The 17926-nt window shown below is 39.7% G+C and overlaps 1 protein-coding gene across 1 annotated transcript; it reads left to right on the forward strand.

Moving 5' to 3' along the window:
* Positions 1–13196: 13196 nt before the first annotated feature.
* On the forward strand, positions 13197–17326 carry LOC138337545 (uncharacterized). Its single transcript, XM_069287462.1, has 3 exons — positions 13197–13229; positions 13701–15898; positions 15946–17326. The coding sequence occupies exons 1-3, from the start codon at positions 13197–13199 to the stop codon at positions 17324–17326; spliced, it is 3612 nt and encodes a 1203-aa protein (XP_069143563.1).
* Positions 17327–17926: the final 600 nt, after the last annotated feature.

The following is a 17926-nucleotide window of genomic DNA, read 5'->3' on the forward strand; positions in this document are numbered from 1 at the left end:
GTTCCGGGCACAGATCCATGATGGGCTATAACATGAAAAATTGAGAATTTTGGACAATTTTTTTTAAAAAAGGGCTTACAATTGCAGAAATAAGCGTTAAAAATGGTGTGAGTATATGTGGTGGTTATCCAACTCATTACGGAGATCCTCATAATATTTTTTGAGAAATATTATTTTTTGAGTGCTCTAGGTGCTAGATCCATAAGCTATAACACACGAAACATTGAAGATTTTGGATTACTCATAAAAGGGCTTGTAAATGCGAAAATAGGCGTTAAAACTCATTTCATTATACGTGGTGGTTCCACAACTCATGCAGAAGTCTTCATAAATTTTTTTCAGGTGCTTCGAGGAACCAGATTTATAGGCTATAACACATAAGAAATTTAGAATTTTGGACAATTCATTAAAAAAAGGCTTGTAAATACGTAAATAGGCGTTAAAAATAGTGTGAGTATACGTAGTGGTTCTCCAACTCATTATGAAAGTCCTTATGAATCTTTTTGAGAAACTTTTTGGGTGCTCTGAGACACTAAATCCATGGGCTATAACACGAAAAATCAATTTTTTTGGATAATTCCTAAAAAACGGCTTGTAAATGCAGAAATAGGCGTTAAAGTTGGTGTGAATATACATGGTGGTTCTCCAAATCATTACGGAGGTCCTCATAAATGAGAAAATTCATTTGGTGCTCCGAGGCGCCAGATCCATGAGTTATATAATACACAAAAAATTGAGGATTTTGGGTAATTTCTTAAGGGCTTGTGAATGCTGAAATAGGCGCTTAAAAATGGTGTGAGTATACGTGGCGGTTCCCCAACTCATAACGGAGGTTCTCATAAAGTTTTTTGAGATTTTTTTTGGGTGTTGTGGACGCCAGATCCATAGGCTACAACACATAAAAAATTGAGGATTTTTGATAATTTCTAAAAAAATGCTTTAAATATCAAAATCAGGGACAAATAATTTCGTCATTTATAAATCATATTTCGTCAATAAAAATCTTGTGAGACGAAAAATAATTCGTCACTCAGCCGTCACTAAATGTGTGTCTCTAAACGTATATAAAGACGATTTAGTGATTCGTCGCTAAAAGTATTATATAAACTACAAAAAAAATCATCTCCAAATTCTTAAACATTCGTGACAAATTTATTTGTCGTAAAAAGTATATTTTTTTAGATAATAGTATGTTTTGACATTAAATAAGTTATTACTACCGATAAAATTATATTGTCACTAATTATTTTTGCTTCGATTAGTGACAATGTCAGTTGTCTCTAAAGTTATATGTATTTCGTAGTTGAACAAAATCTAATTTCGTCACTAATGACTATATTTTATATACCAAAAATTATTTTGTTATTAAATGTATTAATTAGGGACAAATAACCTTAATATTGAAAGTGAGGAGTGCTTACCATTCGATGAACTCTCTCTTGTTTCTCATTAATTTATTTTCTACTTCATTCACTTCTTTCAATATAACTTTTGTAGATGTAATACATTGTATAATTATTTATACACATAAGCAAGTGCATGGAATTTGTCACCCATAAATCACAATTGATTCAAATGCAGATTATATTTTAATTAAGCTGCATATTTTTAACATATCTTTAAATATATTCTGTACCATGTCATTTTATTCAGTTCTTTTATAAATTTTAAAAATTAATTAGTACAATATAAATTTGTATAAAATTAAAATTTTGATTTTATTTTTAAAAAATAAATAATTGGTTCAATTCGGTCAGTAAATTAATTGTTTAGGAAAAAAATCGATACTCATAACTATAGTACTTCATCATAATATATTTGAAATCCTAGGTTGTTTATTTCTTTCATTGGTGCTTTTATCTTTTAGTTTATTTTGATTTTCACACTGATGAAAAGTTAATAGAAATTCATGAAGTATTTCGTACTTTTACAAAGTCTAAGTTTGTAAGTCGATGTTATCTCTGTATAGTTGATCTATGCGCGTTTGTGGAATTACAATTAAATATCTACATATTTTAAACAGACGCAAATAGATCGACTTAGTCTATGCAATTTACCAGTCACAAATCATTAGACATGCACAAAATTAGCCCCAAGAGTTAAGAAACTATTTCTTCTATCGTCTTTCATAATGAAAGTGTATCAAATAAAAAATAAAAGTGTTAAACCAATATATATCAGTGATCTAGTGGAAGATTTGTACCTTACTCACGATACTTATAACCTAGATTGTATTTTTAAAATGATGCATTTTATAATTGTGGAATTTAAGAGAAATCATGAATTGAACTTTTTCATTTTTACAAAGTGAACCAAATTCGTTGGTTTTAATATTTTTTCTTGCTAATTAACGAAGGACTCTATGTATTTCTTATGAAGCATTTATATTATTCTTCTTGTAAGTTGTCACTTATAATTATAAATAATTGTAGCAAAAAAAATTGTATTTAGCTATTAATTTATTTCTTAGCAAATAGTTGAATTATTCACTACAAATTTTAAGTCATCGCTATTTAACACCTTACATATTTTATGACAATTTTTTTATTGTCACTAAATCACAGATTGATTAGAGACAGTAAAATATTTGTCACCAATTATTTATTATATTAGTTACGAAAATAAATATCATAATTAAAGCTAAATTCTTATAGCTTAAACTTATAACATTTAACTACGAACTCTAATTTGTCGATATTGTAACATCATATTTTTTTAGATGAAATTATTTTGGGTCCAATAATTAATAAATTTTAAGATAAAAAATTATTTGTCATGAATTAGAACATTATTTGTGACAAAATAATGTGTCACTGAACACTTTAAATTCCTGACTAACACTACTTAACAAATGACGTCAATTAATTATTTGATGGAAAACTTTAGTAGACAAAACTTTGTTACAAATTTATGTTTCATCACTAAAAGTATTTGTCTCATATATTTAAGCACAAAAAGTAAATTTTGTCACTGAAAGCGTACAATCGGTGACAAATTTGTTGTTGTATCTAATAATTTCATAGCTATATAATCAATAAAATTTTAAGACAAAACTTTTTTGTCATGAATTATATACATTATTAGTGACAAAATAATGTGTCACCAATAACTTAAATTTGTGACTAACAATAATTAACAAATGATGCCAAATAATTTTTTTGGTGGGAAATTTTTGTAGATGGTAACGACCCGCTAGGTCATTTTGAGAACTAGGACTAGTTTGACTCATTTTGAAAATTTAAAGGGGTATTTTTAAACTATTAGATAACTATGAGTACCCAATTGATGAAACTTTTATTAAATAAATAATTAGAAAATAGGTTAGTGGAGTTTCACGGTTAATAATTTCTTATTTAGAAGAAAAGGAAAACAAAAAGTGGGGAGACGAAACCTTACCACAGGCGACCAGCAAGAGGGAGAAAAATCATAGCCATTGTTCAGGTAAAGATATGAGATATTCGTTCTTTTCAATTCTATATATAGTAATATATTGTTGGAGTGCTTGAGATTGTGTTATTATTTTATGCTATATTGATAATGGGTGATAATAAATAATGGGTAAGTTGGTGATGATTACTAAATTATATTATATTGTTAGCAATTGGGTTAGTATTCAAATATATATATATATAAATCAATCGAAGTCGAATAGTTCAATGGCTGCAGGTTAATGTTTTCTGGGATTTTGTCAAAAGAATTTATCATATATATTGTTAGTTTCAGAATGGTAGAATTAGATTGAGCCAATCATTGGACAATCATTGTCAATGATTGCCAATGATTGGAATTGGATAAATATTTTAGGAAATTGGCACTTGTTTACAAATGGGAAAAGGGGAGGGGCGTTCCACTTCTGCCAATGGGTGGAAATTTGGTTCATATTTTATTCATATATTAAAATGCTAGTTTTTAATATATTGGGATTGGTAATTGATTATTAGGTGTTATTTTATATGATCTAACATTGAATTTTAGTCCATTTGAAGAGGTTAGAGTTAAGTTCTTGGCTTGAAATTTAGCAAGTATGAAAAATTTGGCATGCCAATATATATCAAGATTTGGAGTTTGTTGAAAAAAAATGAGTGAGTGTTAGCGTCTATGATAGACATATAATAATTTGGATGTCTACAAAAATTGCTTACTTACGAATATTGCAAAATTGGTAGATTGGGAACGTTCCGAAACCTTGCGAAAAGGAAGGAAAAATCTTAAAAGATTCGTGGCACAAGCTCGGCATCTATGGTATGTTAAGACTTGTTAGACTTGTTGAAGGACGTTTTCCTAATTAAAGATTAAAAATAAAAATAGACAAAGGGGTAAGGGGAAAATATGGTGGTCTCGTATCAATGGTGTGACGGGCATTGGTACGAGTACCGGTGTTAAAAAACGGAAAATTTCTATTATAGAATGTGGATTGAAATTTGAGAATGCCAAAGCATATGGGCATTAGCTGATATATTATTGACTTGAATTCCTTGTGTGATTGTGTTTTATTTATTTCACCCGTATAGTTGAGATAATTGAGGTGGTTATGTATTATATTCATATTGATTGATTGAGATGCATCATCATCCCCTCTATTGAAACAATATTGTGCACATGCATAGAGATGAGACTGAGTATAAGTTGGGCACGTTGAGATCGTCCGTGCTGGGGATGGTGAGATATTAAGATTGTAATTTGGGCATGTGGAGACCGTCCGTGCGAAAATTGTTTGATATTATGATAGTGCGTTGAGATCGTCCGCACAGACACGTGGAGATCGTTCGTGTCAGTATGTGGACCTCGCGAGTCCCCCTTGGGTCATGAACTCTCGATGTATTTCCGAGGAGTATCATGTATATACGGTTGAGTGAGTACTGGTATTCTGAGACATATCATTACATGGCATCATATTGCATTGCATTTCATCCCATCATTCATTCTTGATGACTATATGTTTCGTTTGGTGTTTGGAAAATATTAAATGTTGATTTCCTTTATTGATGAAACTTAAATAGTAAGTGTAATATATATATATATATACTTGTACAATCTAAGAATTTATTTTCTTATATAACTCCCGTCACTACTTCTTCGTTGTCGGTCAATGAGACATACTGGGTATACGTGGTTTCGTACTCATACTACGCTTGTTGCACTCTTTGTGGTGCAGATTCGATTCCGAGTAGAAGCACATCTCGTAGAGCATATTGAGTCCGAGCTTGGAGTTATGGTGAGCTGCTTGGCTGTTCCGTGGCCCACACCTCCCTCTATCTTTTATTTATTCTGTTATTAGTATTCAAACAGGATATCCCTTATGTTAGATTTGTCATTTAGTTTGAGACTTGCATCGAATTTTAGAAGCTCTTGTACTTAAGACACCAATTCTTGGGGTGATATATTTTATCTTCCGCATTTCGTACTTATAAGGAACTCAATGTTGGAGATTCTTGCTAAGCGTTGGTCTTTTTTACTCATTTGTTGGTTTAGTTGGGTTAATATGTTGGGTTGGCTTACCTATTGGTTGGGAACATATGTGCCATCACGACTTGCAAAAATTTGGGTCGTGACAAATTTTGTATCAGAGCGCTAGGTTCATCGGTCTCAAGAGTACAAGAGCAATGTCTAGTAGAGTCTTGCGGATCGGTATGAAGACGTCCATACCTATCTTCGAGAGGCTATAGGACATTTAGGAAATATTCTGTTCTTTTATTCATTATCGTGCACACTTGACCTTGTAGAAATTATAATCTTGATTTCTCATTCTCTCTCAGATGGCGAGGAATCGTACATCGGCAAGTGGTGGTTAGGATCCTATTCCTGCGCCTGCTTCTGGGAACACTGTCCGAGGTAGAGGTAGGAGACGAGCTCGAGGTCGGGGTAAGGGCCGTGTTGCAGCACCTGTGGATGTTCAAGTACCAGTAGCTACCCAGGGTCGTGATAGGGCCGTACCTCTTGATGCAGAGGTTATTCATGGGGATGTGCAAGATCGTGTCGAGGGGGATGGTCCAGATCAGGCTCCAACCAGTACTATTGTCCCCCTAGTGCTTCAAGATACCTTGACTCGTATGTTAGGAATCCTAGAGGGGATGGCCCAGGCAGGAGCTTTGCCTGTCACTTCTGATGGCTCATAGACCCGTGTTGGAGGTCAAACTCCAGATCCGATAGTTGCTCCAGATTCTCAAACTCCCAGGACTCAGCCAGCTGCCGCTGTAGCTCCTCGTTTGGATAGTATGGAGTTTCCAGATATGACATCACATTTGGTGAACAGGCCTTCTATGACTATTGATGAGCAAAAGATGTTTGGGAGGTTCAGACTAATGAATCCTCCTACTTATACTGGTGACTTAGCTGAGGATGCATATAAATTCATAGTTAGTTGTCATGAGTGTTGACACCCAATTTTTGACCCGCGTTGGTATAAATTAATTATCGAGCTTCATGAGTTTTCAAATTATTTAAGTTAATTAGTTTTATAAGTCTTGCGAAAATTAAAAAAAAATATATAAAAAAAAATAAAAAAAATATGTATATATATATATACATATATATGTATATGTATATGTGTGTATGTATATCTTAAGTTTGGAAAGTATTCTATTAAACTAGTTTGCTTTAAATCACAACTATATTTTGAATCTTTATTTTATAATTTAAGTAGTTATGTTGCTAAATAAATAGGCTCGTTAATTAATTAATACAAATTCGTTTATTTAATGCTTAACCGAGTTTATCATTTTTATTTAATCCAACTCATTGCCCCTTCAAACACATCTAAAATGTTTGGGCCTCTTTCCTTTTATTCTTAATGGCCCAAACCCTTTAATCCCAACCCATTTCCTTTTGTTACCATCAGCCCACTCTTATTCCCAACCCAATTCCTTTAATCCCAACACCCCCAGGCCCACTTCGTTCACTCTCCCCAGGCCCAATTACCTCTCAACCCAACACTAACTTAAATATCCCAGCCCACTTCAACTCAAATCCCCTTTTTCAACTATGCCAGCCCAACACATTAAACCCAACCCAATTCCTACCCGACCCGACCCATTTCCCTTTCCCTTCTTCTTCCCCCAGCACCCCTACACGACCCCAGAAACCCAGAAAAGAAAAGGAGAAAAAGACCCGACCCCCCACGCTCCATCCTCCCTCACGCGACCCCCTCGCGTCTCTCCCCACGCTCTCGCACTCTCGTCCTCTCTCCTCTCCTTCCCTCTCTCCCGCGTCTCCCCCACGCTCGCTCTCTCCCTCCCCTCTCGACAGAACCCAGAAAAACAGACCAAACTCCCCAGAAATCGCGTCAACCACCCCACGATCTTCTCCCTTCCCCCCTCCATTCCGCGTGAGCGAGACGCAACGACAGAGACCCATACCCTGCCGCTGTCGAGCAGGTCTGCAACACGCAAGTCGTCGCTGTCGAGCAGGTCTGCAACACGCAATGTCGACCATGTGGGTTTGACCCAAGGGAATTTCGAATTTCGAATTCAAATAGAGGCCTAGCGTCCCTCTCTAAATACCCTCCATTTTTTCAGTCATCGAGGGGGGGCGATTAGAGGTTGGATTATTTTTTGGACTGAGATTTTTTTTTGGCTAGAATTTTGGTTGGAAGGATTATCGAAAAATCTCCTTTAAGTTTGGCACTGTCTCGATCAAGTCGAAGATACGAAGTTTTTTTTATCGTGAAACTAAGAATAGATAAGAAGAGAGATTTTCATCGAAAAAATTCGGAAAAAGCAGAACTTGGGTTGGATATTTTTTGGAAATTTGGTCGAAAGTTTAAGTTGAATCGTTGGTTGAAACTTTGTTAACATTTTAGCATAAGAACAGTCCAGTTCTTCAGCTTTCCTTACGCACTTCGGAAGAGTTGATCGATCCATCGGCTTCCTTCCCTCGCTTGGGTGTTCGAGTTGTCATTCGTGGCAGAAGTAGTTCGCACCTGCTCGTATCGTCTCAATTCGCTGCTCGTCGACAGGTAATCCCCTGCTTCGCATAACTTTCTCGTTTCTTTCGTTTCGAAATGGCTTCTTCTGATGTTTTGACGATTCGTATGGTGATGACGGTTATGAAATTTGAATACGGATGTATGTTGCAGCTGGCTCGCTAATTCTCTTATCGAGTCTGTTCGTTCGAATGCTATTGAACTGTTTGTGTGTTTTGTGTGTTTAGAGTGTAGTCTTCTCTTGTTTTGATTATCTCGTTCTAAGTTTGTTCATGCTGTTTATCTCGCTGGAGTTGTAGCTGAAGCCTCTCTTCATTTGAACCATCTCTAAGCTTTGTTCAAGTACACGGTTCAAGAGAACATGAAGGTTTCTTAGCTTGTCTACATTATATATATATATATATATATATATATATATATATATATATATATATATTTGAATTGCTATGCTTCTCATATAGTCTGCCTATAGTCAGCAGGAATGAATGTGTGTGTTTTGCATTTGACGTTAAGCCATTGTTCTTGTGTTTAAACCGGTTATGAACCAACGTCAGTTATCCAAAATTTTCGGGAAATCTGTAGTTTAAGAGGCTGTTTTTCCTCTTGCAAGGTCACTTGTGGTTGACTGCATTAATACGAGGTCTTGTAGCGAGTTAAATGAATTGTTTTCTTGCCTAGTTTGATAAACAGTTGGATTGTGCGTGATTAAGTTCGTATGTGTGTTGTGTACCTGTTTCCTTTCAATTTTTAGCAGCTCACTTCCTTCATACTTAATGGCTGTATTTCTGCATATTTGAGTTTGAAGTATTACTTTTGAAATTTTGGAAGCTATAGGCTGTCGCTTTCATACATTCCAGCATGCATAGCCGAAGTTTGTAGGATTTTGTTTGAATTATATCTCGCTTCGCCTCCGATTTGCTTTTCTAGTCGGGTTTGATTGATGTAAATCGTATGGATTATCATGGTTATTTTGTTTATGGGTGACATTAATATTATGATGTGATATTGATTTCTACCCTCCTAATTCCCTTCTTTTGTCTTGTTTTGATTGCATGTGAAACTCCTCTCGAGTCCATTTTGGGACTCCATTTTCCTCCCGCATTCCTCCGAGTTTCTCCCGTCTTTGAGTCAATCGATTTGCTGTTATGGAGCAAAGAAAAATCAAAACAGTGGCTGTAAAAAATAATCTGCAGGTGTTGAAGAAGCTGTATACCAGCTATATACGTCTGTTATACGCTGATATACAGGTAAAAATGTGCACAGGAGGCCTAATCCAAAATCTGGGTTGATGGAAGTGAAAATATGCTTCTGGAAAGGAACTTTCAACTTTCAAAAATCGAAAATCAGGCTGATATACATCCTGTATACAGTGATATACAGAAGCGCTATATCTTAAATAGGTGTAAAAATATGAATGGCAGCAGGCGTGCAAAAATTCGAACTCCATGAAGATCGAAGGAGCTCGAGGAAGGCGTATTAGAAGATTTTTTTATTTATTTATTAAGTTGTATTTATTTTGGGCATAAGCCCTTGTCATTTTTACTTTCCTTGTATTTATTCTTGTATGTTTAGATTAGGACAGGTACGAAAGAAAGAAATGGGTTAAAAACCCAAAAGCAGGTGGGTCCAAGTTTCGGTCAAGGCGAACAGAACCCGAAAACTTGGACCCAAATCTCTCTCTCCCCCTCTCTCTATCTCTCTTTGCTATTTGTTGACGTTTTGTTTTAAATGTCGTTAGTTTAGGATTAGAAACTCCAAACCCCGTCGAACGCCTTTTGGTTTATCAAAATCAAAACTAAAAATTGAAACTTTAAAGCGATAGACGTTTCAAACTCACGAGTTTGCTTAGAATTAAAAGTTTAAAAAGTTAACTTTAAATGGAATTTTGAAGCAATAATGTTTTATTAAGTTTGATTAAGATTTGAGAAATCTATCTTTAAAAATTCGCTAGCCTTTATAAAATAGTCAAATAAGTTAATCGCCGGAAAACCGTATTAACGGAGTATCTTAGGTGCCTTAAACACCTTCCTAAGATATTAATAGGAATCCCGAACCCTTAAAATGTTTCAAAATAATTTTTCTGTTTAAGTTGTTTAGAAACAAAGTTTTCTTGATTTTTCTTAAAAAATTAAGTGGCGACTCCATAAAGTCGAAAATAAAGCAAACTCTTTTCGAAAATCACCCCCTTTTTTCGATAAAACAGAAATGGCGACTCCGCTGGGGAGTTTGGAGGATTCTAACCTTAAGATTAACGCATTTGATTATTTGTGATTAACTGTTTAAATGTTTAAATTGTTTAGATTTTTAAACTGCTGCATACATAGCATACATACTTCCGTCAAACGACATTTTTTACATTTTCCACTAAAGGACGATTATGCGGGTTCGCAGTCGTTCGTTAACCAAAAATCTTCTCGGGGCACCCTGACGAGTGTAGTTGACTACTTGATAGTCAACGATCGTTAATTGTCCCAGCCCAAGTAGTCCGCTTGGGTTACCCAATCCACTCTAAATACAACCCACTCTTAGTCAAACTAGGATAGAGCGAAACCAAATCCCGAAAATAGTGCATTGGCCTAGGATGACCCGACACCCAAGGAGTGTCGGGCCCATTAGAAAAGTCCACCTTGAGTCCAAAGAGCCTGCGGCTCGATAGGACGCTCATGTTTGTTGTTTAAATTTGAAGGATGTATTGCGTGTTTAACTAGTTGTTGTATCGGGGGGATTGAAATTAACTAGTTGTATGTTTTTGTAGATGTCAAGTCAGTTCCTTCACTTCAAAATGGTCACCCAGGCACCCGACATTCTTCGAGTATGGTGGGGCAATCTTAAGGAGTGTCAAAAGAGAGAAATCTCGATTTACTTGGGTTACCTACCTTCGATAATGGATTTCAAGGTATGGCCCACGTTTATCGAGGTCATCACCCGATTTTGGGACGATAAGAAGATGGTCTTTCGATTTGGAGATGTCGAAATAACACCCACATTAGAAGAGATCAAAGATTGCCTTGACTCGATTGGGACGAGTGGCAAAAGGAAAAAGCGTCCCGATCATCACATTCTCTTACCAGATAGGCCAACCAAGAACGAATTGAGGGATATGCTATTCCTAGTGAATGCAGATTGGTTAGAGACCAACAACATTCCGCTGATGAGGTTTTTCGAGAGGTGGGGGCACGACAATTATTTTAGATTGTTCCCGGACGAATTTCATGATCACAGTACTTGGAGGCAAACCCAAGCTATCGCTTTCTCCGCATGCCTCTTGGGAACTATGGTGTTCCCTAAAGACGAAGGAAAAGAGATCGACACCAGAGTAGTGATGGTAGTGAATGCCATGTTCAGAGGAGTCGGTAGAAAATCTGAAGAAAAGAAATATTGCTGTTTGGCCCCAGTCATCTTGTCCGACATTTACCGATCTTTGAGCCTGTGCAAGAATGGTTTCCCGTTTTTCCAAGGTTGCAACATCTTGCTTCAATGGTGGTTGACAGAACATCTATGCAAAAGAGACAACCCCCAGCCACAGGGTTTGGCCGAACCGAGTCAAACAAGTCCTCTTGATAATTACGAGTTCTATTTGAGTATTCGTAAATTTCCAATTCACACCACCAGGGATGCGTGGGCAAAGGTGTTTTACAATTTGAAAGAAGGAGACATACAATGGGTATTACCGAGCTTCAGGTCTCAAATGATAGCAGCACAAGGGGCCAAATTGCCATTTTTAGTCCTTCCCGGCATCAGAGGATTGCGTCCTTACAACCCGACACGAGTAATGCGGCAATTTGGGAAAGTCCAAATCATACCCGCCCAAGGAGATGCCAGCTCTTTCATTGTTGATTACAACGGGAAGGACAAAATACCCTTCGCTAAAATTATCCTCCAGGAATGGGCCGGACGTGTCAACATGAAGTGGGAGGTCAACGAAGATAGGTATGGAGCTGGGTATGTCGACGAATATAAGACATGGTTGCATAACAATTTGCATGGTGTAGTGGGTCCGACACCACGCACGAGTCGGAAAATCGAAGACGTGGAGACAAGGCTTCAGATTCACGCGTACCATTTTCAGCAAGAGTAGGATCGGAGGGAGCAGGAATTCTATAAGAAAGAACAGGAATTTCAACAAAGGGAGCAAGCGTACCAACTCCGGGAGTTAGAAAATCAGAGAGTTTTAGCCGTAATGTCACAAGAATTAGCTGACACAAGGACTTGTCTAATGCGTTTGGACACTATTTTGGACGAGCAGATGAACACCTTACAAGCCGTACCAACATCTTCCAAAGCTGCGTTCGCTGAGCCATACGTGTTCACCAGCAAGTGCATTATCCGAGAAGAAGTGGAGAAGGCCAGAAGAGTAGCTGGATCATCAACCTTTTAACTCCCCTGCGTGGGATTGATTTTATATATGTATTTGCATTACATCCCCTTCCCAAGATATATCCCGTTTAATTTTGATCGTGTAATGAACGCTATGACATCTAGTGAAATTTGTTTCGGGGGTACAATTACTTATTTAAATGGCGCAATACATCCTTCAGATCGCTAGGCCTACCCTTGGCACAAAAGGGTCACATGCATGTTTAGGACACGATATATTTGTTTAAATGTTTATGTGTTATGTTGCTTTGATTGAGGATATCGTAAACCCACTCCCAGCCAAAATTCAAAAGAGTATACAGAAGCCAACATTACAAATGTCCGACCAAAATTCCCGAGTCTCAAGTTTCTCACACAAAATCCATACCATAAATTCTAAATACCGCTCTATCATCTCAGGAAAGTCGAATCACCGCTATGGACAAAAGCAAGAACGTCCAGACGGAGCTCACTGAGGAGGAATTGCGAAGAAAGATCGAGCGAGTCACTCAAGAGATTCAGAGGGTTAAGGAGGAAGGACTCAAGGTAGACGTGACCACGGCGATCTACAAAGCTGCGGTCACAACCTTGGATGAAGATCTGGCATCACAGATAAAGAGAAAGAAGGAGGTTGAGATGGAAACCGAAAGCCTAAGGAAAAGGTTGAACTTGCTTCGTTTGGAGATACACGAAGGAAAGGCGAGAGAGGCGAAGATAGATATCGAGACTGCCGTAGCGTTGGCCAGAAATGCGGCGCTCGACGAGGAATTGGCGACCCATAGCGACCCAAAGGGCGGAAAATAGCTCGCCCGTGATCAGGAAGCAGATAACAGTAGCCCCAGCCGTGAAGTGATTGAGGAGGATGATGAAGAATAAATAGTCTACAAGCCTCCATTTCCGACTGTCTGAAAGGAAAGGAATGACGCAGCCACAAGACAAGAAATCTCCGAATGTGATCTGCTAGAAATCTTAATGTTGTTTTTCAATTCCCTTGTAATCACAACGAAAGAATGAATGGAAAATTTTCATCCTAAAATCCGAACTACGTTGGGCCTGAATTCTCCCCGTGAGATACGTAGGCAGCCTTCTCGGCCCGGCCCCTATCACAGAAAATTTTCATTCTCCTCCATGTTTCGGAGATACGAAGATAAGATCAACGGACGTCGCAAAGCAGCTGCAAGAAGACCATAGCTCAACGTGATTCAGATTTCCCAAGATAGCGCCAAACAAACAAATTCCTGTTTGTTCGAAATATATATCCGTCCTTATTCGTGGGTTAAGATATCCTCAAACAAAATGACTTGTGTGTTTATCTGTTTTATGTGCGATATTATGCATTTTGTACTCTGGATATGCACTAACAAATTTGCCTTTGAGTTGTTTTTACATCTCAGGTACCTTTTACTGATCTGTGTCAATAAAGCTGGCAGATCATCCTTACTTCACCAGATCGAAAGGTCCTACAGATTCCTTCCCTCGATCAAATTCAGACAATGGAAAAACAGTTATGGGAGACAACAATGACGAAGGGCGTCTTACTGACGTTGTGGTGGCTCAGCCCACTGTAGTGGAACAGAACGAATTGATCATACAGCTGATGCAACAGATTGCTGAAATGAAAGTTGAAATGCAACGGAGACAGGATGCGCCTCCACCTGGATTTGGTACTAATACTGCTGATGCAAGACCTCCGGTCTACTTCCCTTCATCAAACATAGATCCAACTCAGAACCAGCCTTCTACACCTGTGCATAATCCGTCTGTGATTGACCTCACAACCCAAAACCCTCCATACGCTTCTGCATCTTACCAAACTCCTTCACCTCTTCCAAATAACCACCCTCAAATACCACCCCATCCTCAGAATACTCAAACTGCCCCACCGCCACAAAATCAAAACCAAACTCAAACTGCCTTCAATACCCAAGCATTTCATCCGCATTTGAGTCAGAACACCAATCCTCAGGCCTACCCACAAAACTACCAGACCGCCCAAAACGCTCCAAGTCCCTCTATAGCTCCACCCCTACCAAAAAGAGCCACCTTCCAAGTTCCCGTTCCTGCCGAGCACGAGGTGCACGGTTCTGAGTTGGATCACTATGAAGAACAGGAAAGAGAATGGAAGGCGAAAGAAGAAGTGAAGATCGATATAAAGGAAGAAATCAAAAGGGCTATGAAAGAGCTGCAGTGCATCCCAGACGCCGTCGGACTTAGCTACGCAGAATTGTGCATCCATCCAGATTTGAACCTTCCCGAAGGTTTTAAAATTCCGAAGTTTGACACCTTCGGAGGAGTGGGCAATCCTATGGCGCATTTGAGAGCGTATTGTGACCAGCTCGTGGGAGTTGGCAGGGATGAGGCCTTGTTGATGCGGCTTTTCAGCCGAAGTCTGTGTGGAGAGGCCCTCGAGTGGTTTACTTCACATGAAACCAGGCAGTGGCCCAGTTGGAATGCATTGGCTAAGGACTTCATTGACCGATTCGCCTACAATGTTGAAATAGTGCCCGATCGGTATTCTCTAGAGAAGATAAAGCAGAAACCAACTGAAAGCTATAGGGAATTTGCCTATAGGTGGAGGAAAGAAGCGGCGAGGGTAAGGCCACCCATGACCGAGAAAGAGATTGTGGAAGTGTTCGTGCGGGTACAGGAGCCTGAGTACTATGATCGAATCATGTTGCTGGTCGGAGCTAAATTCGCTGAGATAGTCAAAGTTGGTGAGACTATCGAAGATGGTCTAAAATCGGGGAAGATAGCCCGTGTATCTGCGTCGCCTGGGTCTTCAGGATTGATAAGAAAGAGAAGAGAGGAAGTTGCCGCTGTCTCGTATGGGGGAAGAAAAACCCCTAGAAACCCGTCACATTCCCAAGATCGTTTCAGGCCTTCCCCAAAGTCCCACCGATCCAACTACCCACAACCCGATCATCCTAATAGCCACAATACTGTCCCCACCTATCAGAATGCTCAAATTTCGTCGTACCAAGGTACACCCTCTAATCTCCAAAATTTTTCTCCCATATTCCCAAATTACCCTCAACCATACCAGATCCCATCCCCTTATCAGAACATTGCTCCCAACTGTGCCAACGTACAGTCGAGCTACCGACCACCTCCGCCCACTTATCAAGTCCGAGCTCCATTATACCAGGACCCCCTCCCGAATTACCAAGCTCCAATGCCAAATTTCCAGGCAAACCCTTATCCCCGGAGCCAAGCTCCTCGTACAAATACCCAAAATTATCAGCGGGTGCCTCCCCCTCGGCAAAGTGGTTATGATACTTCCCGTCCGAGATTTGAAAAAAGGCCTTCAAGGAACTTTACCACACTTGCTGAAAGCCGGACCAAACTATTTGAGAGGCTAGCCGCAGATGGATACATCCACCCTGTGGGGCCCAAATCCGGGGATGTTAACTCGAAGTTCTACAGGCCAGATCAAAGGTGTGCTTATCATTCCAACAGTGTTGGACATGACACGGAAGATTGCATCAACCTCAAGCACAAAATCCAAGACCTGATCGATCAGGAGGTAGTTTCTCTGCAACCGGCGGTGCCAAACATCAACACAAATCCGTTGCCGAATCATGGAGGTGACAACCTTAATATGATTGAAACGGATGAAGACGGGTGTGGAACAAAGATGATTACCCTATTATGCATGAGGACTTGGAAAGGGCTGTCGCTTCTTTAAGCGTCAAAGAAAGGAGGAAGTTTGTTATTCTGACACCTGTAAAGGCTGTTGCCTTGGTGCCTTCGAAAACCCTCGTTAAGCCCAAATTTGTCATTGAAACTGCCGTGGCCCAAGGCATGACCAGGTCCGGAAGGTGCTACACTCCTGATGAGCTTGCTCTCGGAGGACAGAAGAAGGACCATGCTAAGAGGCCGATAAGCGAGGGGGAAGCAGAGGAATTCTGGAGAAGGATGCAACCGAAGGACTATTCCATCGTCAAACATTTAGAGAAGACTCCGGCTCAGATCTCCGTGTGGGCCCTGCTGATGAGCTCTCAGTCCCACAGGCAGGCCTTAATGAAAGCTCTTGATGATACATACGTACCCTCAGGTACAAGTAGTGATAACGTGGCCGCTATGATTCATCAAGTCATTCGGGGGCACCGGATCAGCTTTTGTGACGATGAGTTGCCAGTCGAAGGAAGATCCCACAACAAAGCGCTACACATTACCGTGATATGTCGTGGAAAGGTTGTCAACTGTGTTTTGGTAGATGATGGGTCCGGTTTGAATATTTGCCCATTGACGACGTTGAGGCAACTAAATTTTGACCTTGGGAAACTGGAGCAGAATCAGGTCAATGTAAGGGCATTTGATGGTGTGCAAAGAGACACCTTAGGGGCTGTGACTTTGACCCTTCAAATGGGCCCCGCAGAGTTCAGTGCGCAATTCCAAGTATTGGACATAGACACTAGCTACAACCTTCTTTTGGGAAGGCCGTTTATCCACATGGCTGGAGCCGTCCCCTCTACTCTCCATCAGATGATGAAGCTTGTGTGGAAAAATGAAGAGTTAGTGATTCACGGCGAGGGAAGTCGCTCGAGCAAGCAGGTGTCGGTCATTGATGAGATGCCGCAAGGCGCAGACTTTTACACAGTGGAGCTGGTGAATGCCACCAACGAAGATTTGGCCCTCGACTCCATGCCAGCCGTGTACAAAATGATAGCCACGGTGATGCTGCAAAATGGGTTCGAGCCAGGTTTCGGATTGGGAAGAGATTCCCAAGGAATTATTGAGCCTGTTCCGGTCCTTGCTCAGGGATCAAAGTATGGTTTGGGGTACATCCCCACAGATGATGATATGAAGATGAAGAGGAGAAGGGATCAAGAGTTGACTAAGCCGATCCCGCATCTCTATCACTCCTTTCCAATTCGGGAGCATGCCGAGCCTGAAGACGACGGGGAAGGAATCTGTGACCTGTTCAAGGAGATCAATGCCGTCATAGAGGAGGAGGCTGAGCCAGCTGGCTTTCGCGATGCTGAACCTGGGGAGATGCTGAAGAACTGGACGTCCACACCAATCCTGATGTCCCGGACTTTTGGGTAGAAAGGAATTATTTTTTGCATGCCAAAATCGGTGGTCGTTCGGAAGAGGCCCGAGACCCACCATTTCTGCATTTTCTTGATTTTAAATTTTGTTATGATTGTTTAAAGGGCGACATGGCCTTGTGCCATGACCCAACTTTGCATCTTGATTCAATTTAAATGAAAGCCTCCTTATTTTGACTTGGTTTATTCGATTGCTTGTTATATTTTACTTTCTAATTTTGTCCGTTTATGATTTCAGTAACGTAAGTTACAAACCTGCCAACGTCATGTCGTGTCATGAGCTAAACGAACAAAATGAGGTAAATGACGATGAGGCTGACGACTACGACGAAGAAAGTGGGGAACCAGACTATGTAGTAGAAGAGTTTCAACAGTTCGAGAATCAACATAAACCGAATCTGGAGGAAACAGAGACGGTAAATTTGGGAGATTCAGAATGTGTCAAAGAGGTTAAGATCAGCACTCACCTGAATAAAACTCAGAAGGAGAGCCTGATTCATTTGCTTGCCGAATACAGCGATGTGTTTGTTTGGGAGGTCAGTGACATGCAGGGGCTGAGTACCGATGTCGTATCTCATAAGCTGCCTATCAACTCAGG

The sequence above is a fragment of the Solanum lycopersicum genome, chromosome 7 (assembly GCF_036512215.1).
Source record: "Solanum lycopersicum chromosome 7, SLM_r2.1".
Classification (NCBI taxonomy): domain Eukaryota; kingdom Viridiplantae; phylum Streptophyta; class Magnoliopsida; order Solanales; family Solanaceae; genus Solanum; species Solanum lycopersicum.

Excerpts from the sequence above, each read along its gene's own strand:
- LOC138337545 (XM_069287462.1), top strand. The coding sequence starts at position 13,197 with ATGACGCAGCCACAAGACAAGAAATCTCCGAAT. Across the intron at positions 13,230-13,700 it reads AAGACAAGAAATCTCCGAAT|CTGGCAGATCATCCTTACTT; the intron begins GTGATCTGCTAG and ends GTGTCAATAAAG. Across the intron at positions 15,899-15,945 it reads ATTGAAACGGATGAAGACGG|GGCTGTCGCTTCTTTAAGCG; the intron begins GTGTGGAACAAA and ends GGACTTGGAAAG.